General features: G+C 35.3%; 1 protein-coding gene across 1 annotated transcript; it reads right to left on the minus strand.

Moving 5' to 3' along the window:
* Positions 1–137: 137 nt before the first annotated feature.
* On the minus strand, positions 138–27,927 carry scarf2 (scavenger receptor class F, member 2). Its single transcript, XM_026245451.1, has 11 exons — positions 27,189–27,927; positions 22,867–22,925; positions 22,693–22,794; positions 21,219–21,738; positions 19,690–19,908; positions 18,975–19,103; positions 17,853–17,956; positions 13,846–13,960; positions 11,527–11,651; positions 4,953–5,102; positions 138–3,859 (listed from the first exon to the last, which is right to left on the minus strand). The coding sequence occupies exons 1-11, from the start codon at positions 27,341–27,343 to the stop codon at positions 2,769–2,771; spliced, it is 2,769 nt and encodes a 922-aa protein (XP_026101236.1). The 5' UTR covers positions 27,344–27,927; the 3' UTR covers positions 138–2,768.
* Positions 27,928–27,952: the final 25 nt, after the last annotated feature.

Below are 27,952 nucleotides of genomic sequence, written 5' to 3' on the forward strand. Positions count from 1 at the left end.
TCTTTTTTTTGCCTTAGGTGAATTTTATAACATTTATGTTTTTATATATTATATTATATTATATTATATTATATTATATTATATTATATTATATTATATGTTGAAGGGAGAGACATTTGATATCTGTACCCTTTTGATTCATGAGCTACAGGTTTGCTTTTATTTCAAATACGGTAACTGAACAACCACACATCAACACAGAAAGGCAAAAATCAGGACAAAGTGAATGAAGATAATCCACCATGTTTAAACGCTGAGCCTCTGTCTAAGTTCATGCCAAAGTCAGAGTAGAACAAAAAATAATTATATTATTCATACTCCCATAGTCATACACTGAGGATGGTAATGTTCTGAATTCAGGCAAAAACATGAAAAGTCATTTTTTGTCGTAGGTCCCAAGTAACAGAACAGCAAAACCAGAACATGGGGTAACATGCATAGATTTCTCTCAGCAATCTCTCACTAAACTCTGCATCATGCAGTTTATCGTTCATAAAAAACAATAACATCCACAGAGAAATGTTAAAAAGATATTTTGAGAGTAAACAGAAAGATATTTAAACATTAAATCCAAATGTACCTGATGCTTGCACATAAAAAAAAGAAGAAAAAAATGTAATCAAAATTGAAAACCAGTTCATTTGACACACAAAAAAGCAAGATATAAGTTGTATAAGCACAGCTTACAAATGAAGGTAAAAATATTATTACAAAATATCTTAGCATGTAGAAAAATATAAGGTACCATATGAGAGAATAGGAGCTACTGTACACCACAATCCAGACTCAAAAATACTACAGACCCATACTGAACATCTAACCCGAGGTTTTCTGTTAAAATAAAACCATCCAGTTTTTTATGAATTCTTTCTGTTGGTGTCATGCTAAAAAAAACTATTTGCAAGTGCTATAGGGTGTTTCAGCTAGTAAGCTTAAAAAACAAACATGCTGCAGTCATGAGCCATTATTGTGTTCATTTTAACCACAGAAAAACATATTGAACTTCCTGTAACTGTATAGTGAAGGCAAACTCTAAAGAATGAATAATTAAGGTAATATCCTTTAAAGGGATACTCCACCCCATAATGAACATTTTGTCATTAATCACTCATCCCCATGTCGCTCCAAACGTCTAAAAGCTTTGCTCATCTGCTGAACACACTTTAAGATATTTCGGATGAAAACCAGAAGGGTTGTGACTGTCCCATAGACTGCCAAGTAAATTACACTGTCAAGATCCAGAAAAGTATGAAAAGCATCATCATAGTCCATCTGCCATCAGTGGTTCAACCGTAACGTTTTGAAGCGACAAAAATACTGTTCGTAATCGAAGAAAATTAAAATAATGACTTTATTTAACAATTCCTTTGTCAACAGTCTCTTCTGTGTCTCTCCACCATGACAAAATTATTGTTTAATAGAGTCTTTATTTTTGTTTTCTTTCGTCACTTCATAGTTTTACGGTTGAACCACTGATGGGAGATGGACTATTCTAACGATGCTTTTCATGCTTTTCTGGACCTTGACAGTGTAAGTTACTTGGCAGTCTATGGGACAATCACAAGCCTCCAGGTTTTCATTCAAAATATCTTCAGTTATGTTCCAAAGATGAACAAAGCTTTATGGGTTTGGAATGATATGGGGGTAAGTGATTAATGACAACATTTTCATTTCGGGGTGGAGTATCCCTTTAATATGACTGGCTCGTTTAGGCGTTACAATTTTTTTCTTTGGTGGGATAAATAATATTCGATGGTAAAAGTTGGTTGCAATAGCTGTATGTATGTGTATATATAAATAATGTACGTCAATTGTTTTTCTTTAAATGCCAGTGAGCACTATAGTAATGCCATAGTTATGCTGTAGAAATGTTCAGTAATGTACAGAAAAGCATGTCAGATTAACAAGGCATAAAATAATTACTGAGTTTAAGTATAATTTAAGTGCAGATTTTTAACGCAAATATCAACAAGTTCAAACTGATTGAAACATTTTCATTTCCCCACCACGTTTTTTTTAATGGGTTTTTCCTATTTCAACCGGAAGTTTAGCAAGGACTGGATTTTATTGGATAAGATTTTGAATACTCCCCGGTGTACAAGATCCATCCCAGAGGACAAAGGTTGTATAACTACTTGTTTTCTGAACTTTTAAGGCTATAGCATCATGTAAACAGCCTGAACTCCAACATACACAGACTAAAACAAACAGACAAAAAAAAAAAATCATTATATGGCCTAAAAAAATGCAATGGGTACTTTATGGAAAAAGGAAAAACTAGTGCTAAGGTTCAACAGCAAGAATAGATATCACTCATTTTAAGCCTAAAAAGCATGAAGGTGAAGGACTGATGAACGTGAAAGTTACCTTTAAAGTACCTTTGGTTCATTCTTTATACCGTTGAATACAGTGCTAAATTCAACCTTTCAGACACAAAAACCTGTTGATCACACAATTACGAAAGCATTGAAAAATCTCTTTGGACGTGGTGTAAATGCATATGCAAAATTGAGCATACAACATAAGCTTATTACACTAAATTCAATCACTCTTCCTTTTTAATACTGTACACAAGCCACAACATTGTTTCCGATTCCAGGTATTCAAAGAGTTAACGAGAACCACAATCCTTCAAAATATTAAATCCTACAAGCAGCTTGTCCATTAAAAAAGAAAAGAAAATCCATTAAATTCCTATATAATGTTTAAAGAAAGAAAAAATGTATGTTTATATTCTCAAAAATGGACACACCAATGTGATCAAACATCTATTTGACAGTCTGAGGTGGCATAATGGCCGTCTTTGGAGTGGTTTTGCCTTCCGTCTCCAGTGTTACCTCCTTTCCTTTCTTTCTCGGTGGTTTTTTGATGGGTGTTTTCTTTGCTGTGGTGTCTCCTTCAACTCTGGTCCCATTAACTCCTTGTTTTTCTGGGGTTTTAGGTTCAGGAGTAGAGTCTGAAATAGGAGCCACCATCTTCTGGAGGTTGCCGGAGGTGGGAAGAAGGGGCTTGTTGGTCCCAGTTGCAGACCGCTTAGTCTTTTGAGGAGGGGTGGGTTTCTCTCTGTTGGCTTGAGGTGTCGATACACCATTGGGTTTAATGCCCACAGTGAGACCCTCGTTACGATTAAGGCTTTGGGTTTTTTCCTTCAGCTGAGCCGCAAGTAGCGTGGCGGCCTCAGAGTTCATATGCGGATGCATGATCTTTGGGCTCTTGGGTGGATCTTTGTTGATCTCATTTGTTTTCTTGTCCAAGTGGAAGTTTCCGATCTTCTTCAGGGCGTTCTGGAATGTTCCATTGAGGTGCTCAATAGTATCCGAAGCTTTGTGAGATTTGCTTTTGCTGGGTGATTCAGGTCCATCTGCTTTCTTAGCATCCTGATGCTTTTCATGGTTCTTGCTTGACTTCTCCTTTGATCGCTGCTTCTCATCCACCTTTCCAGAACCTTCTGAGCTGTTCTTCCTATTCTCTTTATGCGGTGATGGAGTCTGGCTTTGCTCTGTTGGGTTGGTTCCAGATGTTCCATGGATCCAAGACACCTTCGGTTTGGTTGAAGGGTCTGGAGGACGAGGTTTCGTCTTCTCTTTCGTCTTCTCCGGTGAGGCGTTGTCCTCCTCCTCTTTGGAGTGTTTGGAAAGGCGGGCGACATGGGCGTAAACAGCTCCTGTGGTTGACTCAGAACCACTGGTGGAGCCCTCGCTGTCTGAAGACTTCAGGAGAGGCTGCTCGCTCCCATCGCTAATGTACTGCTTCATGTCTTTGAGGGATGTGTACTCTCCTGCGTCATCGTCAATGGGGGTCAGTGGTATTTCTTGAACAGTGCTAGAATTTTGCTTGTTACAGCTGTCATTCGTAGTCTCTGAAAAATGCAACAGAAGAATTGAGAAGGTGAGGAGAAAAGTAAAGTCTAGTAAAGTCTTAGTTCTGCTTGTTAAACATCTCAAACTTTATATGAAACATTCTCACTTTATAAAATGAAAGAGAAAACATGTAAAGAAAAAAAAAATGGAAAGAATGTCTGACCCCAAAAAGACAATTAGACAGCGGCAGCTCGTCCAGAACGCTGCTGCCAGGATTCTGACTAGAACCAGAAAATCTGAGCATATCACACCAGTCCTCAGGTCCTTACACTGGCTTCCAGTTACATTTAGGATTGATTTTAAAGTACTTTTACTCATATATAAATCACTCAATGACCTAGGACCAAAATATATTGCAGATCACTAGGATCAAGTCAGTTGGAAAAACCAAGGGTTCACACAAAACAAGGGGTGTCCTCCTTTAGTTACTATGCTGCCCGCAGCTTGAATCAGCTTCCAGAAGAGATCAGATGTGCTAAAACACTAGTCACACTTAAATCTAGACTCAAAACGCATCTGTTTAGCTGTGCATTTATTGAATGAGCATTGAGCAATGTCCGAAATGATTGCACTGTATTTTACGTATTCACTGTATTTTATGTAAAATAATTGTTTTATTTTTAACAGTTTTAAATTCATTTTAAATTGGGAAATGGGGGTTGGGAAGTCCATTTTTAAATAATTTCCAAATTTATTTATTTAAATTATATATATATATATATATTTAAAAACAACTAAACGAGCATAGATTTTTATAGAGAGAACTAGAATAAAATTATAAGGACACCTAAAGAATATTGCATAATTTAGGAAACACTAAAACTGTGCTTTAAGATTAAACCGTTTTCCAGCAATCTCCCTCATCAGAAAAATCTGAGTCACATCCTGACAGTGCAGCATTTGCTGACTTGGTCATTTATAGCATTTACTGTTTGTATTATCTCAATGCACGTGATATATGCACCACCCAGAGGGCAACCGTTTAACACAGAATGGGGTAATTTAGTAAAATTGTCTGGAGATTTCTTAACTCCCTTATCTGTTTTCCATGTTGCATAAACAGATGGCTTATCTGCACTAGTTCCTGCTCACCTTCGTGGGGTATGCAGTAAACGGGCCCATCTTCGCTCGTCTCAAAGGAAGAGAAGGACTCCTGGGATGACCATGATGGAGAAGGCTGGTCCACCAAGGAGGGCGGCTCGATAATACTGTTGAAGGTGTTCTCAGGATCGTGGTGGGTGACTAAGGGTTTGGACAAGGGGAAAACAAACAGAGAGGTCAGGTCAGATCAGTGGATGAAGGCTCCCTGGGTTCCACAACACACAAAGGCTCTTTGACAACATATGTGATGAATGATGTTAGGCTCTACAGTCTGAATTAGTGACCGACAAGGCCAAATAGGGGAGCATGGATAATCTGTATGAAAGCCAGCATTGACAGCACATGAGTGAAATACTACACTTCAAAGCACGCTACTGGCTCATAACACCCACTTTCCACAATCCAGTCAATTCTTAATGGATCAGACATGTTAATCCAAATTTGTGCTTATTAAATATCTAGTTTCATTCTGAAATACATCAGTTGCTTAAGTAGTGAAAATGTTGTTTCATTGTGGCTTCAATTGCTAGTAGCTTTTACATTTACAACTACCAGCAAAAAGAGTTACTGCACACAGCGAAAGATTGATTTTCAGCACTTGACAAATACAGGTTGTTTAGTTTAGTTTCTACACTCATAAAGTGAATAACACAATAACTCAAAGACTGAAAAAAAAAGTGAACTTTCATGTTGAGTTGTAGCATATGTGCTTTAGATCTAGAAAGACTAGATCTTTTGCAATCGGCTTGCAAAGGGCTTCTTCCAACATTCTCCCAGGGTGGAAGAAAAGCTTTACAAGTATATTTGCAAAAATAAACATTTCAACAGCACATAGCAGTGAAACCGCAGAGAATGAAAACTGCAATTTTGGATTTTTGCCTTCAGTGAAACAATTTACATTCCATACTATATACTTTTTCCAAAACAGCTGTAGATACTGGAAGACCTTTCATGAAATGCCAAAGGAATATCTACTCGCTGTGTACTGCTGTTCATTTCACAAGTATTCTGATCATGCAGATTCATGATGCCTCTGTGGGACCATGAAATGGCATGGCATACATGTTAGGAATACATGCAAACAGACACAGTGCTGTTAAAGAGCGATTTACTGACGTCGGACAACTGCTGTCTTGTCAGAGACAGAGACTTAGCCGGTCTGGCTGCCTACTCTGTGCTATATAGGCCTTGGACAACAGTGCATTACTGGGATGTCCCAGCTGCACTAGTCCCCACAGCTGCAGAAACTACTTTGGTGGAGGGCAGCAGGTGGCCTGTCTCTCTAACGCCTCTCCAGAAACATGTTTATAGACTAGGAGTAAAATAAATTTACATCAAGAGGAACATTTGTTCATGGCTTGGTTCTTTACAGTGTTTCATTGGTCTTTGAATATGTGGGAATATATGAGAATATGTGAGAGTTTAAGCACTCACCAAAATTCTTAATATGTAATGTTTTCATTATGTTGTTTTCCTTTTCCTTTCCTTTCCTTTCCTTTCCTTTCCTTTCCTTTCTTTTCCTTTCCTTTTTTTTTTTGGAATTTATTCTCAATATTTATTTTTGGTTAGATAAAACAACAGTATGTACAGTGTACCATATTATTGTTCAGTTAAATAACCATGAGAGTTTTTAATCAGTATTTTGTCAAATTCAGTGCTTTATATGTATGTGTGTGTGTGTGTGTATAAATATATATATATATAATATGGTAGTCGGAATTAGCGGAAAAGTTGTGCTTTATTGTGATTGGCCTAAAATTGACTAGATTCTCCTTGCGCAAAAAAACAAAAAAAAACAAAAAAAAAATAAAAAAATAAAATATATATATATATATATATATATATATATATATATATATATATATATATATATATATATATATATATAATTTTTTATACTTCCTTCTTTTGTTTTAGGAGTGAAATATGACCCAGACTTGTTCTTGACAGGTATTGTGAGAATCATCTAAATACGGCTGTTTGTGTTTTTCCTAATCTGCTCATCTAAATCATTGACAGAAACAATGTAGGTCACAGGAATATGAAGTAGTTAAAACTTTCATTCTGTCATCTGTCATTACTAGCTGTATGTATGAGTAAAAAGGGCTCTAAAACGTTCTGTGGTAAATTCGGTCACTTCCTGTCTGAAGAACCCCCAGCCCCCCGCTCACTCTCCTATGAGGGTAGAGTTACAAAGAGTGGGGAAAGAAAAGACAGGGAAAAAAGTGCAGACCTCACTGCTGCAGTCAGCCAGTTAGGATAGCAGTACTGTTGGCTTGCGATAGAAAAAGGAGGACGAAGAAAAAGAGAGAGCGTAAGAGAGAACTCCTCCCATGAAATAAAGAGTTGGAGGGGGTTGGGAAGAGAACGGGCTGGATGTTACATCTGTGTTCGCTTTCGGTTCTTCCACTCATATGTTATCGCAAACCTCAATTGTTTACCAATCATGAGTGAGTGTGAAAAACAGTTTGCATTGATTTTCAGCAGTCCCCAAGTCATTTAGAGCTTTTTGATTTGTCAAGTGATCAGACGCTTTACAAGCATTCTAACTCATTTTTTCTCATAAAGTCTGAGGATGGTTTGTGTTCGAGAGCTTATCTCTTCAGCTAAAGTGCCATCTTCTTATTGCATTTTACTGCTTGCTTGTTCTTTGTTGTCTTTCCAGGATTTTACAGCTTGAGGGGTTTTACTGAAACAATCTGCCGGCCATACTCAACCCTTACCAACAGTGACATTATTGTTTCACAGAGGATTTTTCTTTACTGTGTTCTGATGGCAGTGACTCTTAACTTGTGTAATGTGGTAAATTAGCGTGGTAGCATGTGTCTCTTGGAGGACAGCATGGCTCTGGGCTTTCTCTTGGTCATTAAATAACTAAATAGTGCTCACCCATGACCGCCTGTTACACATACACTGGGGTATTGTGTGTTTTAATTAAAACTGTGCCATCCTTGTTCTTTGTAATAAGAAATCAGCTCTTGTTCCCCTGATTGTGACCTGGAATTGTTCTTATGGTTTGGAGATGACTCAAGATCCAAATGGTTCTCTTTGAAAGTTAAGTCACATAAAATGGCATTGCATTAAGGCATTATGACAAATATTAGGGCTTTTCTCAAAACTCTTTTTTTTTTCTTAATGTTTGCATAAATCCTTTTAGTCAACTGGCGTTTCAGTGTTTTTAGTGGATCTATGAAGTCAGTTCTCCTCAAGTTCACACAGGTGTCTTAGCAGACTAACCACAGTGCAGCGAATCATATTAGGTATGAACATTTTACACATTTATACAATTTACTGTCTAAATACTTTTCATTTTAAACTGATTATCTACTGTTTTATCATATAAAGCCTTCTTCTTGATACATTTTTTGCTTTAAATTATTATTATTATTTAATGCAATGACATTCAGATGAATTCAAGTGTGACTTAAGTGTCATTATTTATTTCTTTTTTATGTTGATATGTAAATTTCATATATATGCAATGATATTTCAGACATATTCAAGTGCAAGCTAAATGGAAGTAGTTCACTGAAAATTAAAATTGTCATTATTTACCCTCTCCAGAGTCAAATAATATTTTTTTTCAGACTGCTTTTTTTTTTCTCCATGAAACAAAAGCACACAGTGACCAGGGGCTGTAAATCTCTACCGTAGCTCTAAAATCTCACTTTTGTGAGTCTTGTTTTCTTCAGATATGATACCTAATTTGATGTCATTTTGGATATTAGTCAAGTTTTTTTGGTTTTCTGATTGCAACGTGTAAACTTTGTATATGCACAAATGTAAGATATTTGAGGACTAGAGTTAAAAGTGTTTTTTTTTTTCTTCACAAAATTAATTTATGACTTCAGAAGGGAAAGTTTTATGCTCCTTTTTTGTTGTTTTGGGAACTTGACAGCCCCAGCATGACAAAGAGCAGCTTCTGCAATTTGCTAAAATTGTCTCTTGTTTTCCACCGGTTGGCAACAAGATGAGGGTAAGTGAATGATGACGGAGTTTTTATTTTTGTGTGAGCTTTCCCTTAAAAGTGAATCATTCAGATGTAGAAAGCATGGTCTATATTCAATGTGAATTGGTCTAGTTGTTTGACCTCTCTTATTTGTGCATGCTAAAGCAAAACAGCTGTGAAGCTCCACAGCTAAACTAACCCACATTTTTCTATTTAAAAAGTCTAAATCACTTTATTGAATGTTCGGCGGTCCCAACTTAAGATTGCCATGCCTTTTATGATTCAGTCCCTGAGACGAATGCAAGTCCAAAATGAATATCACAAATAAACTGCCTCAAAAAAGTATATGTTTTCATGGCCACTTTAATATTCTCTCTAAAACGGACTCCTGGCAGCTGCAGCCATACAGTTCCCCAACCACAAAAAATACACACAGGGGTTCCATCATGGCAAAAACAGAGGAGTCTTTGATTGGAGAACAGTCAGATCCCAGACGTCTGTTTTAACAAGAAATAGGGAAATGAGGATAGAAATGCGGTGAATAAGAAAACAAATGTCTGTTTGGGACTCGAAGCTTCACAGGGAGCCAAGGGAAATAAAACGTGCACCCAAAGCATTCCATTCAGATGAAACCCTAAAGACTTTGTTTGGGTCAACGCAGAGTGCTTTTCAATCCGACTGAAGCTCCTAAGCAGTAGCAGAACCAAAGGGAATTGCTTGAATTATGATTCCTTCCACACAGACCCCCCCCCCCACCCCCCATAAATAAAACCCTATCTGCCTCTGCTCATGCCATTGGTTGAGCCAGAAGTTGATTTGACAGACCACTCAATCAAACACAACAGTGTTTTGAAAGCACCACAGGGTTAAATCATCCAAAAAATTGTTTGAGTAAAGGTATGTTTCACCCCAAAATTTTAAATGGTCATAATTTACTCATCCTTATATCGTGAAACATAAAAAAGGATATTTGGTGAATTGTTTCAGTTAGGCGTGTGCAGTATTTATTGTCTATGAAAATATTGTAAATGTTTTAACAATATACACGGTGAAATTATCGAGTATGCCAAAAAAAGAAAAAAGAAAGAAAAAAAAGTATCATGAGAGTCCAAAAGCATTCACTGTGTGATGAAGGACAGACTATACTTCAGTTTTTACGTGTATGCAATGGTCTGCAAACAGTGCAAGAAATGCAAATTTTGCAACACCAGAATAGTATGCACACCATCTGATTTTTGTACACGTGATCCCTAAACCTCAAAAAGACCATTCTCAATTAGAAAACTGGTGATAAGTCATGGTGAAGTCATGGCCTAATGGTTAAAGACTTTGACTCCTAACCCTAGGGTTGTGGGTTAGAGTCTCGGGCCGGCAATACCACGACTGAGGTGCCCTTTAGCAAGGCACCAAACCCCCTACTGCTCCCTGGGCACTGCAGCGTAAATAGCTGCCCACTGCTCCGGGTGTGTGTTCACTGCTGTGTGTGTGCACTTTGGATGGGTTAAATGCAGAGCACAAATTCTGAGTATGGGTCACCATACTTGGCTGTATGTCACTTTTACTGTTTTTTAGATAAGTCTCCTAAACGATGACTACAAAATATTAGCTAGGATTTTTGCTAAGAAGATTAAATGTTTCAGAGACGGATGAATGTCAATCAGGTTTTATGATAGACAGAACTATTTTAAACAATATTAGACTTGTTCTTGATATTTTAGATTATTCCGATTTAAACAGTCTCCAGCTTTTTCTTGATTTTTCTAAAGCTTTTGATTCCATTGAATTTCAATTTATTCTTATAGTCCTTGACTATTTATTGGTTTTGCCTCCAATTTAGTTAATACAATTCAAAATTTGTACAATAATATCAATGCTTCAGTCAAATTACAACATGGTACTACTCATTGGTTTAATATAGAAAGAGGCATCCAGGCACATTCAAAATACTAATTTGAAGGGTATCTCATGGCAAATCGATCTATATTGATGAGCCAACTGGCTGATGACATAACTCTTTCTTTTTTTTTTGGAAAATAAAGAACAAGTTCATTTAGCCTTAGACATAATTGTATATTCATTTTCTTCTGCTTCTGGTTCAAGTATTAAAATGTATAAATGTTAACTTGTATCTACAAAAGATTCTACTGATGTTAAAGCTTTGATATCTCTAAAATACCTTTAACTGTGTCTACTGTAGCTTTCATAAACATGCTTTAATAGGTTGGCCCCTTATATATAATTATAGTTTTTATAGTTATTTTATTTGGAACAATTAAAATATTAGGCTTTTTTTCATAATTGGTTTGATAAAAATTTACTTTTAGTCAATCAACTTTTATATGATCGTGGTGTCCTTTTCACTTATGAACATTTTTTATTCATCTAATATATACAAATGTCACTGTCTGTTGAGGCTGAGGGAGATTTGCATCAAAGTAATGCTCTAATATGAAAAGTATGTATACTTGTAATATACTTGTTTTGTTAAACCACTGAAGTCTAAATATCAGGCAAATCATATAAAATGCATCTTTCATCTGTTGCATTGATCTGTTTATTCATGACACATTTACCTAAACCATACGTAATTTCAGATGATGGAAAATGAAGACATACCGAGAACTTTGGGTAGTTTTTGTCTCCTCAGAGGGATTCTGGGAAGTTTGGTGCTGATTCGACTGAATCCGCCGCAGAGGATTATTTTGGCCTTCTTGCTGTTGGTGGAGTTTTCCTGGTCAGGGCTGAAAGAGGAAGGGTGACGTTAGACCAACATTACACTGACTAGAAATGGATCGCATATTGTAGATGTGTGTAAGATTAATAGCCTTCTAGCATAAACGGCATCGAGATTGTATGTAGATATGATGTTCAAATGAAGAAGAAAAAGGAAATCTAGGCTCAGTTGGTCTTTACGTTCTAGTTTTTCAGTCATTTAGAAAAGGTTGGAAGTTTAAGAAAACAGCAGACTGTGATTTCTAGAATTTGAGAGGCTTGTGTTTTCCCGACTGACTGCGGAGAACAGAGGAGGCTTTCACTTCAGCGAACTGTGAACAATTCTGATGACAGGCTTTGTTAAAAGATGATTTTTGCCAGGGGTATAAGAACAGAGTGAGTCTGAGGGAGACACAAAGGACACGTTCACACCTTCGATGCAGAATATGGCTGGTTTTAAATCATCAAATTTGGTTACATTCACACAGTGTGAGCAGAACCATTCCAGAATTTTTTAAAGCTGTTATATTAATAATGACAAAACTTTATATATATGTATGCACCGATACCACTTTTTCAGAAAGAGTCCGATACCGATACTTTCATTTTTGGTACTTGCAAATACCGATACCTGTATTTTCACAGTATTGTACAGAGACAAAATAAGAATCATGTTAGTTGACTTCATTTAGGTAACAGATATTTCATTCAATTAGTTTTACACTTAATTATACCTGTTAAAATGTATTGTATAAGCTTTTGTTACTGTCACTTTTAATTTCAATGGCACATTAGAGCTGCTCCATTGCAGCAGCTCAATACTGTAATCACAAAACATTTTCCTAAAATAATAAAGGGAAGCACTCGTTATACATTATATGAGTGCGCGCATTCTAATTTGGTGATGTAATTTGCGTCACGTGCATAATACATGGACGAATAAAACCATAATTTTAAAGCAAGCTAAACATGCGCAGCACGCACACTTTTGCATTTGTGCAGAATGAAAGAGACACTTATCCACCTCTTTTTTTTGTCGTAGAAATGGGCGCGGCCATTTGTAAATTCTATGGGTCTAGCTTCTGGTCTCATCTGCATCCACTCCGTCCAGCTATTTTTAGCTAAATAAAAAGTTAGTTTTTCTGCTTGATATTGAAAGTTGGTGTGTCTCATCATATTATTTTAATGTATTATCTAAATTATGAGCACACTGGTTTGTAGTGCAAACCGTTTTACCATTTACTGTACTGTTATTGTCCTCGTTATTTTCCTATAGCGGCTAATGAACCGGAATTCTCACCCATAGGTTTACTTCTGCGTTGAAGAAAAAGGTGGATAGCTTAGCGCATTTCACACAGTTTGCTAGTTTTACTTTTGCTTTAATCTTGATGTTTAAAATAAATATTGTTTACCCCTATAATTTTTGTTTGTTTTAGATTTTCATTTAGTTTTAATCCAAATGCATGCACTAATGGAGCAAATAGCAATCATGATCCCGATAACGATACCAGTATCGCTGCATCCCTAAAATATATACATATATATGTCATGGTTTCCACAAAAATATCAAGCAGCCCAACTTTTATAATATGAAATCAGCATATTAGACTAATTTCTGAAGGATCATGTGACTGAAGACTGGAGCAATGATGCTGAAAATTCAGCTTTGCATCACAAGAATAAATTATGTTATAATATATTACAATAGAAAATATTTTGTATTGTAAAACTATATTACAATTTATAATGCATTTTTTTCAAATAAATGCAATAGAGTTGAGAAATAAGACCCAATCTTTTGAACAGTAATGTGTTTGAGTTCAAACCAGTATTTCTGATTATTTTGCTAGTGAAGGATATATCTGACACTGTAAATACTTTTCTAAAGTTCTTAACATTTTCTTGAATTTAAAAGTGAAGTATATAAGTTCTACTGTATTCAAAGTATTTCTACCTCAACTCATGCTACCGGTTTAGCCATTTTTTTTTCATCCAACCACTCAAATAATGAAAGGATCCTATTTATAAATGATTGGAATTCATTTACAGACACATTCACCTAACACATTTGAGGTTTACAAAGCATCTGTGAATCCGAAGGGGAGTTGTGAAAGTCCATTTTACATGGTTCTTGAATGAGGCTCTTCCTAAAATCTAAATTACTGACTTCTAACTTCTAATCAGAAGGTGGGGATTTAGTTAGAACTGGACTGAGAAACTTACTTGCGGTTGTCTTTGTTGTTACAGAGGAAGCAGCAGCACAGCAGAGAGAGAAGAACCACCAGCAGGAATGTCACCAGCGTTCCCGCAGCTATTACTCCCATCCGCTGATTGGGATCTGAGAAAAAGAGAGACCGAAGTTGAGTAAAGTTTGTAATTTACCACAAAAACTCAAATGTTCATTCAGTTGTTTTATTTAAGACAGACTTTTCAGCCGTTCAGTGAAAACATGGCTGCACAAAAGTTAACCAATTCTGTTAATGCAAAAAGCAGTTTTGTTTTGCCTACTCAACAAATCTTATGAATTCTTAAAGAGACATAAACCCTTTTAGTCTTCTTAAGATGGTGAGACTGGTGACTACGCAACATGATAGTAAATGATCTTCATAATCACCCTGCACAATGGTGCAACTGACCAATCAGAATCAAGCCTTCCAAAGAGCCGTATAATAATTTCAGATCTTTTCTAATTGATACTAAGAATAATTTCATGTTGCATCATTGCAAATGTTGTTTTTACGTCAAACAGTTTTTACATTTCCTTAAACTTTGCTTACTAAAGAACATTGTACAGAAATGAATTACCACACCAGTTCAGGAGTTTTACAGCTAGCAGTTGTGTCCTGTGAGATGCAGGACTTCTGCCAGTGGCTTCATTGCATCTGTTGCCAACAGGCATTATCACTGGAGCATGAAGTGTGGCCATTTGGCTCTTCCATTCATAAACAAAGACAATGTTGGGATGCTTAATTTAGCACTGGTGAGGATGACAAAATGAGGGTGAAATAATTACTGGCCTTGGATAATCCAGACAAAAAATACAGTTTTATATTTACACAAATTAAAAAAGTCCAAACTATTTATGTAATACACAGTTTATCAAAGGCATTTGTTTATTTAAATCTGTGTGGCCATTGTACTTCAATTTTAAAGGAATACTTCACCCAAAAAAAAAGAAATCTAAATTCTAAAAAATCTAAGATGCTAAGCGTCTGATGCATATGGGACACAAAAGTGGAAATACTTCAGGAGTGTCGAAGTCGTCATCGTATTGGTTCAATTCTACAGAATTTTCGCGAGATATGTGTGTCGTGTTCTTTAACGTTCCACCTGGAAACAAAGATAATGTGGCGCCAAACCCTTTCACGAAAGAAGAAAGCTGTAGTATTTACAACTGTGATGTTGAGCGCTTATCAGGGTTAGACTAAACGTTGGATTTTAAAATATGTCCATTTAAAAAAAAAAAAAAAATACGCACTAGTATGTTGTGGTGAACTTTCCACGCCTTGAAAAGCGAAGATGAATGAAACGAACTGTGATTGGTTGTTTGACATGTCGAGCAAATGGCCTCAGGGGCGGCCCTTGGCCAATGAAAGCTTCCATGAATTCCAGACCTTCAGCTGGGTGCCCTCAGAATGAGAGTTTAAACAGCTAATAAAAATATTACAATAATCAACAAGTAATCCACACCACTTCAGTCCATCAATGAACATCTTGTGTAGCGTAAAGCTGTGTGCTGGTAAGAAACAAATCCTTCATTAAGGCATTTTAATTTTAAATCATCACTTCTGGCCAAAATGTGATGTCCACAATCCATATCGCTTCCTCCAGTGAAAAGTCCATCACCTGTTGTCCTCACACATCACAATCCACCAACATATTTATTTAGACCTGTTTAGGACCGTTTTCACTTGTAAACGGTGCTTAATCTGTGACTATCTCTCCTGATTCTGACGAGCAAACCTCTTCGCTGGAGAAAGGCTTAATATTATGGATAAAGGCTTGTTACAAAATAAAGTTAGAAACATCTTGATGGATTTGTTTCTTACAAACATGCAGCTTTTGATGTTAACTCAGGGACTGGTGTGGTGTGGATTACCAGTGGATGATTGAGATGTTTTTATCAGCTGTTTGGACACTCATTCTGACGGCACCCATTCAGTGCAGACGATCCACTGGTGAGCAAGTGATGTAATGCTATGTTTCTTTAAATCTTTTCCTATGATGAAACAAACTCATCTACATTTTGGATGGCCTAAGGGTGTGTACATTTTTAGCAAAAGTAAATTTTTGAGTAAACTATTCCTTTTTGCTCAAAATAAATGATTTTCAGCTGAACCCAAATATTCCTTTCATAATATTTCTTGTGCAAACATTTGCTACTCAAAAGCCAACTGAAAACAGTTCAAGCATAATAACTGATGACAACTTCTTTGACTCTCTGATTTGTACTCTAGATTCTGTCAGTGTGGAGCTCTCTCCGGGTCTAGTGTGGGGTGTGGGCCTCATTGAGGTCGGCCACGATGACATCATTACTGCTTTCTCACTCAGGTCCCTGTGAAACCTCTGCTGACCCAAACCTTTTCTAGTTACTGTCTCTCTCACTCTCTTCCTGTAGTTTTTCTCTCAGCTGTGTGAAACAACCTCAGCTCTCACTAACTCGACGAGCGGGCAGGAAATGAGCCAAAAAACACAGCCATAAAAATAAGACACCACTCTGGAAACACCATCAGGGCCGCCATGTTAAACTGCTGCTGTCTACGGCTGTGACCTACATAGTGAGGACTATACAGGCATGTTACCAATAGCAACTGTGTTTTTATTTGCCCGCACATCAAGTTATTCATAGTTTTTTTTTTAAGAAAAACAAATGATTTTTACCACATTCCTAAATCCAGGAATAAACTTAATCCAGTAATATTGAAGATTATGGTGCATTAAAGTTAATGAACTTTATAAATACATTTCTCAAATGAGCAGTGAGTAATGACTTGAATTTCGGGTCTAACACAAAGTAATCAAATGGCTTTGACAACTTTGCATAAAGCACATATATATGCTTTGCCAAAAATACATATGTTTTTTTTTTTTTTTTTTTTTTTTTTTTTCAGCATCCTAGCTACAAATGTTATGTTCTGTGGACAATTTTATTAGGTTATTAAAAAAATATTTTCCTTGGCAAAAATATATTAAACATAATCAGACTTCTTTTCAGAGCATACATATAGGAAATAAATGTATTTTTCTGACCACATTGGCAAATATTTCGTTTTAAGCATAAAACTAACAAAACTTTTGCTTAACACAACAAAAATGACTTGTCAAAGGGGTAAGAAAAATATGGAAACACTTTACTTAAAGACTTTATAAATAATGTATTATTAAAAAATAGTTTTACTGCATTAATTTTGCCTTGTAATACACCTTATAATGCATTATATGATCTCATGAATAATTGTATCCACATTTAATATAATAAGACTCGTCTATTAATTTCTAAACCTTTAGAAAGTATAATTCTTTAAAACATGACAAACAAACCTTCAAATATTATAACATATTTTAACTTTGATTACAATTATTTATGCAAACATATAATGCAACACAATGTACATTATGAATACCTTATACTTAAATGCATTATATATATATATATATATATATATATATATATATATATATATATATATATATTTATTTATTATTATTATTATTATTATTATTATTATTATTATTATTATTTTGGATGTTTTATTTGAAAGCAAAACAACTTTAATGGCTAAGAAACATTTTTTTAAAGACTTTAATGGTATTTTTAAGTTTTTCGTCTTGTTTGAACTTCTACTTTTCTTCTCCTTTTTGCGCACCATTGACGAAAACAGTTTTGCCTGAAAAAATCAGGATGGCTGTAATACAATGCAAATTGCGTATAATGATCATGACGTGATGTCAAGCTGCATTTACTGTATTTAAACATTTCATTCCACTTTTAGTAACCGACGTGCTCACAAATACCTAGTGAGTCAAAAGGTTGAATCTTGAGTTGACCTTGGTGTCAACTGGACAGCTATTTCCCCCCTCCCCTTTACGTAATGGAAAAAGTGACTAATGTTGGACCCCACAAGTATGTCTCAACACTTTAGGCTGTGTCTCCATAGCAAATTAAATAACAAAAAGCTTTGGGAAGTTACATTTACTTTTCCCAAAGAGAGTTAGGAAGGGTTTCTTACATAAGTTGCAGGCCCCTGACACTGGGTTGCAGTTCTTGTCATGACAGGGACAGGTCTGGGCACAGTTCACTCCGAATTGACCAAACTCACAGGTCAGGTTGCAGCTAAAATGAAGAGAAATACCAAGAGCACATAAAAAACAGTGCTGAAAAGAATCAGTATAAGCACTGTGTACATAGCAACATGAGTTTCCAGTGAAAATGGGACAAGGCAGTTACAGGCAATTATGTTGATATTGGAAATACAAGAACAGGGAAGAGGAATTGAGCATTTTCAGTGCATGAAACAAGAACAGCTTTTCTCATTTAAAGACTCTGAACTGAAACTGACTGAATATTTAAAGTGTCTTTCTGATAAAAAAAAGAAAGAAAATAGGAACAAAAAAAAAAAATGAATCAGTAGAATTCTTATTTAAATGTAGTTGATACTTGAATTCAGCAAGGATGTGTTTATTTGACCAAAAGTGGGAGTAAAGACATTTTAGAAAAGAAAGTATTAAGAAATAAACAGAAATCTGAATATATAAAGATGTCTATTTCAATTAAATGCTGTTTTTTTTATTTATTATTACAACATTGATAATGATAAGTAATAAATGTTTCTTAAGCAGCCAATCAGCATATTGGAATGATTTCCAAAGGATCATGTGACATGGACAATTCTGATTTGCCAATGCAGGCATGTTTTTAAATACAAATAAAAAGTTGACAAACCAAAAAATAGATACTATAAGACTGAAATTATCTTCTGAACCAAGTTTAAGTGAAATCTGAACATTAAGTGATTCAGACTCATCAATATTAATAAGTCTTGCAATCATTATTATATTTAACACAGTATCAAAAATGCTTTCCTTCTGGGATAAGGGATAAGATATGTTTTCCTCACAAACATACCTGCCTCCCCTGAGTATCACCATGTCTTTCTGTGATGGACATGTTTAGTGCCCATTTACGAAGAATCAATGCATACTAAATCATTTTTGGTGTCCTGTTTAGCAAAGTTTACTCTCCTTTAACCATTCAGGATGAGTCTCTGTTTTTTCTGTGATTCACTGGTTAATGAAAACAGGCCTAGATATCAAGATGACCTAAATTTGTGCATGACTCAGACGTGACTTACTATGTCCCATAGAAGCCCGGGTCACAGAGACACTCTCCTGTGGCAAAATGGCAGTCTCCATTAAAACAATGGCTGCAGTCTTTTTCACAGTTTTCCCCATAGGTGCCATTAGGACAGCGCACCTCACAGCTGAATACAGAGAGGTTATACAATTGGTCATTTCAAAGACTATTTCAGTTTTCATCAAAAAAAAAAAAAAAAAAAAAAACCTTAATGATCAAAATATAAAAAGAATTCAGAGGTGAATTCACTAAAACTTTGTACTCTTCTACTTTTGGGAATGACATTTCACAGCAAATACCTGTTTTATTTACTAATCAAGTTGGTTTACAGCACTATTATAATTCTCTTAATTGCAAATATTAGTATAATAGATTGTGCTACTATTTGCCTGACATTTTAACGTTTTATTTATTTATTTTGTTAACATTTATACTGCGTTCAAAAGTTTGGGGTTAAGATTTTATTTTTATTTAAATGTTATTAATACCTGTGTTTAGCAAGAATGCAGTTAAATTGATCATATTTTGACATCATTTCTGAAAGATTCTGTGACTAAAGACTGTAATGATGCTGAAAATGCAGATATGCCGTGTATGTAAATAAATAGCTCTGTCAGTAGCATTAATCTTTCTTTTTTTTTTTTTTTTTTTGTGAATTCCCCCTTCGCTTCTCAACTTTTTAACAGTTAGCTACAATGGGCGAAATTGTGTACCGATCTCCAATCCAGCCGGGATTGCAGTGGGAACACTTCCCGTCGATGCGGTTGCAGAAGTGACCGTCTTTGCACGGCGGACACTGATCCTTACAGTTCTCTCCAAAGTAACCCTCTGCACACATCTGATCACATTTTGTCCCATTCCAGCCGGTTTCACAGGTTTCACAGTGACCCTCCGTCACCTTACAGGGCTGCTGGCCTTTACAGTGGCCACACCTGGATCAAGAGAAACAAGAAAAGACCGAATGGTTCAGGTACAGTCAAAACCAGAATATACTTAAAATGGTTTTCTTACTCCAGTAGGAATATCTAAACATTCTTCAATCAGGGTACAATTGCTTGCTAAATAATAATAATGATAATAATAATTATTATTATTTTTAATCAAAGTGAGTTTATATTTAAAACTAGAACAAATATCTGTCAATGAGGTAAAAAAAAAATCAGCTTGATTTAAAAGGAAAACAATATTATTTTCTTAGCCCTTTGGACGTTTTATTTTATTTCTTTAAACTCACTTAATTTTGATATATTATTCAGAAAATAATATCTCATCAATATATAATTTTGCTTTTCAAGTAATTGTATCTTGATTGAAATTTTTTTATATATCTGTATTGCAAAACTAACAAAAACTATATTTTTTTTGCAATGATATTATGGCAATAAAATTGAACAGAACACCAAAGTCTGTATACAGATTTTTATTATGTTCATTATTATTATTATTATTATTATTATTATTATTTTTTTTTTTTTGTGAGAGTGTGTTCCTGTAGCTCAATTGGTAGAGCACTGCGTTATCAAGCGCAATGTTGGGGGTTTGATTCCCCAGGAACACATGATAGGTAAAAATTGATAGCCTGAATGCACTGTAAGTCGCTTTGGATAAAAGCGTCTGCTAAATGCATAAATTTAATTGACATTTTTATTTTACTGTTTTGAAAAGTATATAGTGAAATACGCTGATTTGATGCTTTTATTGTTGGTGCTCAATTCTGAATAATTTTCTTCACATGATCAATATTGAGTTTTCGCTGCATTATGTGGTAACTTTATGGTTTATTTTCAGGATTCTTTGATGAACAGATGATAGAAAGTTTAAAACAAAAGCATTTATTTGAAATATAAATATTTACTATTATAAATACTGTACTGTGACTTTTGATCAATTTAAGGCTCCCCTACTGAAAAAAGAACCCCTTTTGTATGATAATACATCACAACTTCCTCACAAACACACACATAAAATTAAATTAAATAAAATTGAGCAGCAACACTTTTTTCAACATTGCTAATTCAAATTGTTTTTGAGAAGTAAATCAGCATATTAGAATGATTTCTGAAGGCTTGTGTCACACTGAAGACTGGAGTAATGATGCCGTAAATTCAGCTTTGCATCAAAATTTTTTTTAAATTTCTTTACATTTTTCAAAATAGAAAATATTTCACAATATATTTTTTTTTTTTGATTAAAAAACAGCAGCCATATTAAGTATAAGGGACTCTTATATTTTTTTCCTCACCTGTTTCTGCAGTTCTGTCCATAGAACCCAGCTGGACATGGCTCCCGGCATAGCTTTCCTCTGTATCCAGGTTTACAGGTACATGATCCATCCACAGGGTTACACTTGCCGTTCATGCACTGACAGTGCCGTTCACAGTGCGGACCCCAGAGCCTCTCCCTGCACTGACATCGGCCTGAAAACTGCTCACAAGGCGAGTTGTTACACATGCACTGATTGCCACAGTTCCGGCCGAACCAGCCGGGGTTGCAGATGCACCGGCCCGTGTTCTGGTCGCACACTGAGTTGATGCTGCAGTAGCAGTTGTTGTTGCATTGCGGCCCCCAGTAACCGGCGTGGCAGGTACATTTGCCCGTCTCCTGGTTACATTTCCCTTTTTGACAGTTGCAGGGCTTCTCGCAGTTCTCACCCCAGCGGTTTGGGTAGCACGTGCACTTCCCGGTCACATCATTGCATTTACCATTAGGGTGACACATGCACAAGCCCTTGCAGTCTGGACCCCAGAACTGAACGGGACACTCTAGAAGAGTCAAAAAAAATAATAATTGAAATAATTGTTCCAGGTTGTTGTAAAAGTATATTAGACATTATTTTATGTTGATTACAACATTCTAATTGGTCAGTTAAATATTCTTTCAACATGGCTGAAATGTCTATTTTGTAAATAAACTTCTCGTAAAAGTGTAAAACACTGTCTTTATACTACCACTCAAAAGTTTTGGGTTGGTGATGATTTTTCAATATTTTGTAAAGAAGTCTCTTCCAAGGCTGCATTTATCAAAAATACACTAAAAACAGTAATAATATTACAATTAAATTAAATGCCTGCTGAATAAAAGTATGAATTTCTTTAAAAAAAGAAAAAAAAAAAAAAAAAAAAAAACCTTGAACTTTTAAATTGGAATTAATAAAAAAAAAAAAAAAAAAAAAAAATATATATATATATATATATATATATATATATATATATATATATATATATATATATATATATATATATATATATTTATTTAAATAAAAAATTTCGGTATTGGTTCTGACTTTAGAAATGAAAAGTCATTTTAGAAGTGAATGAACTTTATGAAAGATTATGATATTTCTTTTTAGAATACAAGACATATTTAAACAGTGTGAATCGGGTCAATTTTGAGTTGCTAATGTTCAAAGCATTTAATTTTTTTATTCCACACAGTTTTTCTTATTTTGAAGTACTTGCTTTTAAAAGAAGAATTTGGAGAGGGATATAAAAGAAGGATTTGACTGATTTGCTATTGCTTTTTAGTATTTATTGGACAAAAAATACGGATATAGTGTTTTAAGCCATTTACCTGAAAAAGAAAGCTTGTAAATTTTACATGCATATATTTGCAAAATGTTTTTTGAGCAAAATAGCATATAAATGACCTTAAAGCTAACTGACGTGGAGTAAAAGGCAAAAATTAGTTTTTAATGATTAAAAAGTGCTTAAACTTACTTGTGTCACAACTTGCCCCAAAATATCCGTGACGACAGCGGCATTCGTTTGGTCGGACACACACCTCGTTCTCATTACAAGTGAAGTTACCTTCGCAGAGCGCTGAGGGGAGAAGGACATAATCAAAATAGGAATCATGTAAAGTGACAGTAACATAAAGGAAATGAAACTTACGTGTTAAACACTCTTCGCCTTGCTGCGCCCATCCACTGCAACACATAAACCCTGGTGACCTGATGAATACAGGAAATATCAATGTCAAGTTAAGTGCACTGTTTTATTAGTTAAAGCTGCGGTAGGTAACTTTTGACGCTCTAGCGGTTAATAAACAGAACTGCTTGCGTCTTGCGGAAGAACATCGTTGCCGGAACTACTTCTCTCTGTTTATATGTCTATGAAGAATCACAAAGGTAATGGGTTACTCCGCCGCGGTACCCCCGAAGCAATCTAAAATAGTCCGAATATAAACACTTATTATAGGTGCACCCTAGTGATTCAGGACAAGTTAAAAACACGGTTTGAAAAATGGATTCATGGTGTACTCGCTTATTATGTTCATTTTTCTACATTTTGAACACAAACAAAGTTACGGACCGCAGCTCTGATTGGTTGTTTCTTACCGGGAGCGCATGACTTTCTGCAAATGGCAATAGGACCACTGGGAGGAGCCAGAGGAGCTTGATTTTTTCACAGATTATCTGTCTCATATTCTACTGTCAGGACATAATGACAGGTTTAACAAATATGTAAAAAATATATTTTTACAAAAGTTACCTGCAGCTTTAAGGAATATACATTCTTTACTACATTAAAATGACAGCCCATCATTAAACATTTGCATCAGCATATTCTGCAAATTCCCAGACCAAAGTTTCATCTGTCCACAAGATATTTAAGCATGTGGCTCTTGAGTAATACTGCAGATGTCTGGATGCCATCTGTAGCTCCTCCTGAGCTTCACAAGCGCAGATGTTTCAGATAGCAAACATATACTGACTCACATCCAGTCACACAAACACAAGCGTAAGCATTCATTCCATTCTCCACCCTCTCAGCAGTGACTGGATCCAAAACAAGGCCTGATTTGATTAGAAATGCAAATGTCCTTCATTAGGCTAGTCATTTAGTCCAATAAACCGTCTGGACTCCACATTAATTGGTAAGTGAAAAAAACCTTTGAAATAGCTTTTCAGAATATTAAATTGAGCTTGATTTAATCCAAAATATAAAAGGTCTGTATTTATTTACAAAAAAGAAAAAAGAAAAGAAAAAAGAAGAAGAAATCTAATTTGTAGTTCTTTATGCACTAATTCTGAATACATTTTCAGTGACTAATGACTTAAATTTGGCTCACTTTTCTCACATGAAGCTGTCTCGTGGCTTCAGAAGAACTGAAATATAGTGCATGAGTCATTGTGCATCTCCTTTGTGTTCCACAGAAGAAAGTAAGTCGTATGGTTTTGGAATGACATGAGCCTGAGTAAATGATGACAGAAGTTTTATTTTTTTGCATGAAATGCTCTTAATCCATCACATATGATCCCAATGGAATTTAACATGTGTCTGCGATGGATGTTTTATTCAAAGGAACTCACAACAGGCCTGCTGCAGCAACTTACATGCCTTTCTTTGACAGAAAATATTGGGGGGAAGAAAGAGGAATGGCTTCGGAACATAATAAGGGCCTGAATTGAACCCATGTCTCCCATATGAGCAACACAGCACAGTGTATCTGAAGGTTTCAACATGTTTGCAGACTAATACCATTTAAAGGTTTGGGTCAATTTTTTTAAATATATTAATACTTGTATTCAGCAACGAAACATTAAACTGATCAAAAGTGACAGTAAAAACATTTATAATGCCGCAAAAGATGCTTATATCAAACAAATGCTGTTCTTTTGGATTTTAAATTGTATTATGTACAATAATTTACCATTCAAGAGTTTGGGCTCAGTAAGATTTTAATTTGATTGTTATTTTAGTTAAAAGAAATTAAAGCTTTTATTTGGCAAGGAAGCCAAATATTATTTAATATACTGATTAAAAGTGTCAGTAATGTATAATGTTTCAAAAAATGTTTTTTTTTTTTTTTCAAATAATGCTGTTCTTATGAACTTTCTATTCATCAAAGAACCCTGAAAAGTGTATCACAGTTTCTTCAATTTTTTATTTTTTTATTAAACAATGTTTCCCATAATTATAATGACTCTTCAGCAGCAAATCAGCATATCAGAATGATTTCTGAAAAACTGAACAATGGCTAGTGTTCTATTTATCAAGTGATTTAATGGAAAACACATGTAAGAGCAGTTTCATCTAAAACTCTCTATTATCCCATGCATGAAAAACTAAATGATCTTCCTACTTTTCTCGAAACCTTTCTAATGATCCCCGCTATCTCTACTTTAAGTGGCCCTCAAAATGTAATACTCTCTAAGTGCTCCTTGGATATAAGACATATGCCGCCCCTCATATTCCTCCACATGTGACCCCAGAGAAGCCTTGTCCACACTTTGGCTTCCTCTGAAGCGTGGGGGCCGCTCTCTGCCTTCAGTCAGCGTTTGTTTAGCCTTTGTGTGCGTGTCTTAGCCAGACATGATCTACACCACAGCCCTGACTTCTCTGCTCTGTGTCAAACCCAGCGTACAGCCCACAGCCAGAACGTGAAGCTATGACTTTGGGATAAAGCTGAAACAAATGGGAATTGAGCATCAGTCAACAGCTGGGGGGCAAAACCTGATTCAGCAACAATAAAGTTCTGCGTGGAAATTCGGAGCAATTTTGTAAAACAAATATGAACTTCCTGTCAACGTCTGTGGTTGGTGAGAATACACACTAGATTGTATCTGGTGGTTTCCATTCGGATCTCACGTACAGTGATAGCCATCTAGATCAAGTAATCACAAAGTAAACAAACTTGTAAACAACTGACTAAACCAGTCAGCATTTAACACTGTTAGTAGGATTCCCCTAAAATGCCCAGTGAAATATTTACATTTCATTTATTCATTTAGCAGACGCTTTTATCCAAAGCGACATACAGATGAGAAACAAAATGATGATGAAACAAAATGCACTTGGTTATTGCTTTGACATGTTGATAACTAATTTTTTTGTTAATAACTCATAGTTTGAAGCAAATGATCTGCAGAAGGTTTAGTTGTAATTATTATTATTTTTATTTTTATTTTTTTTTTTTTAAACATAATTTTTTAAAGCTGCATGAGGACAGGCCCAAAAATGAAGAATTTGCCCCTCCTGTTGAACACAACAAGATGGATGATAACCAAATAGTTACTGGTAGCCATTGACTTCCATTGTATTTCATAGAAATACTATGGAAGCCAATGGATATCAGCGACTAGTTTCATTTTCATCTTCTTCTTCTTCTTCTTCTTCTTCTTCTTCAAAAAAAAAAAAAAAAAAAAAAATTATTCTTTTGTGTTCAACAGGTGAAAACAACAACAACAACAACAACAACAACAACAACATAAAAAACAAACAAACAGGATGTTTTGAGGGTAAGTAAATAATGAAAGAATTTTTGGGTTAACTCATTTTCGGATGAACTCTCTCCGTTTAATGAAATGTAGGTCATAGATACAGTATGGTATATTGTGGCTAGATGACGAACCCTCAGTGACCTCCGTGCTTAGGTTTGGAAAGTGTTTACAATCTGTAATGACTCTGGAACTGTACAGGTCTTTTTTTTCTGCTTCAAACTCTGAAGTAATGAATGGATTATAGTAAACTGAAAGATTATTATCATATATTTGATGCTTTGATGTTTGTTTTTGTCCTTTAAGTTAATATAAAACATCTGCATGCGATGTAATAAGTATTTTAATGCCAATTAAGGGTTTTTATTATTATTATTATTATTATTATTATTATTATTATTATTATTATAACGTAGGCTTTAATAAAATATCTTAACTGTGCCACGACTTCAGTGGTTCAATGTTTGAATATTTGGTGTCGCCCCCTATCCCTCAATGTGTGTCAGTAACCTGATGTAGGATGACTGACACACATCACATTCAAATCACTAACAACAACATCACAAACAACTTTAGTGGAGTTTTAGAAGTCACTAATCACTTATTTCTGTACACTTTCAAGTATATATATATTATGATTTTATTCATTTATAACAATCAAAAATCACAAAAAATATCATACAACTTAGCATTATCGTTAACTCTATAACTTTAAAAATAAAGATTAATGTAAAAGATCTGTCATTTTTAAATTTAACTCTTTATTTAGTATTCTAATAGCCTACACGTTCACAACTGTTTTCCTGAAGCTCAGATAAATCGTGTTTAATTGCCATTAATCACTAATGTATTTAATAAACTTTGATTTAATAAAATGTGAGCTTCACACCTGTTCACATAAGGCCTTTGTTCTTGCTTGATATCATGGATTTCGTAAGACATTAATGCTTTCTATTTATTTCCTTCCCCCCTAGAAGTTATTCATCGACTTACCCTGGAACTTTGCACACGTTCCTACCCTTTGGATTGAGTTCTTGACTGAAAACAGGGCTCAAGCATTGAAGCAAAAGCAGTAAAACTGCTAAAGTTCCCTTTAGATCCATGGTAGAAGAAACAGCATCTCTCCATGCGCCTCTTCTGCTCAGCATTCCTTTTCTTTACAATTTCTAGAAGTTCAGACGGGTTATTCTGTATCTCCTAAGTCGCAAAACCGTCGACTTAAATCGCTGGGAAGTTATTTTATCCGCATAAATCGTTTATCCACTCTATTTCAGGCTCCAAAGGCTGAAGCAGAGAAGAGAAAAGAGGAGGAGAGGGAGCACAGAAGTTATAAAACCAAACTGTTATCCCCTCCGTCCAGCCCCAGTTCCTGAAGAGAACTTCTGCTTTTATTATGCGCTCCAAACACTGGTGGATGTAACTGGTGCATTGCTGGAAACTTCTGATACCCTGATATCCCCACTTTTCCGCTAATATTTCCAAAATGCAGATTTTCAGAAAGGATATGCTGCATCAGAATGTGTCAAGAAAAAAATCTGTGCAAAACTTTATGTGCGTCCATTTTGAAAACCTAAAGGCAACTTTAAAACGGGTCGTTGTTCTCTTTTCAGAAGGGAAATTCCTAATTAGTGATCCTATCTCCGGCTCTGGCTCTTGGGAATTCGGTGCGCCTGCTCTCTTTGGCGTGCAGCGGTTTCCTAAAATCTGACCGAAACCACCCGAACAGCTCCTCATCGAGTGGGTGTGACTATAGAATC

Source organism: Carassius auratus, chromosome 5 (genome assembly GCF_003368295.1).
Source record: "Carassius auratus strain Wakin chromosome 5, ASM336829v1, whole genome shotgun sequence".
Taxonomy (NCBI): domain Eukaryota; kingdom Metazoa; phylum Chordata; class Actinopteri; order Cypriniformes; family Cyprinidae; genus Carassius; species Carassius auratus.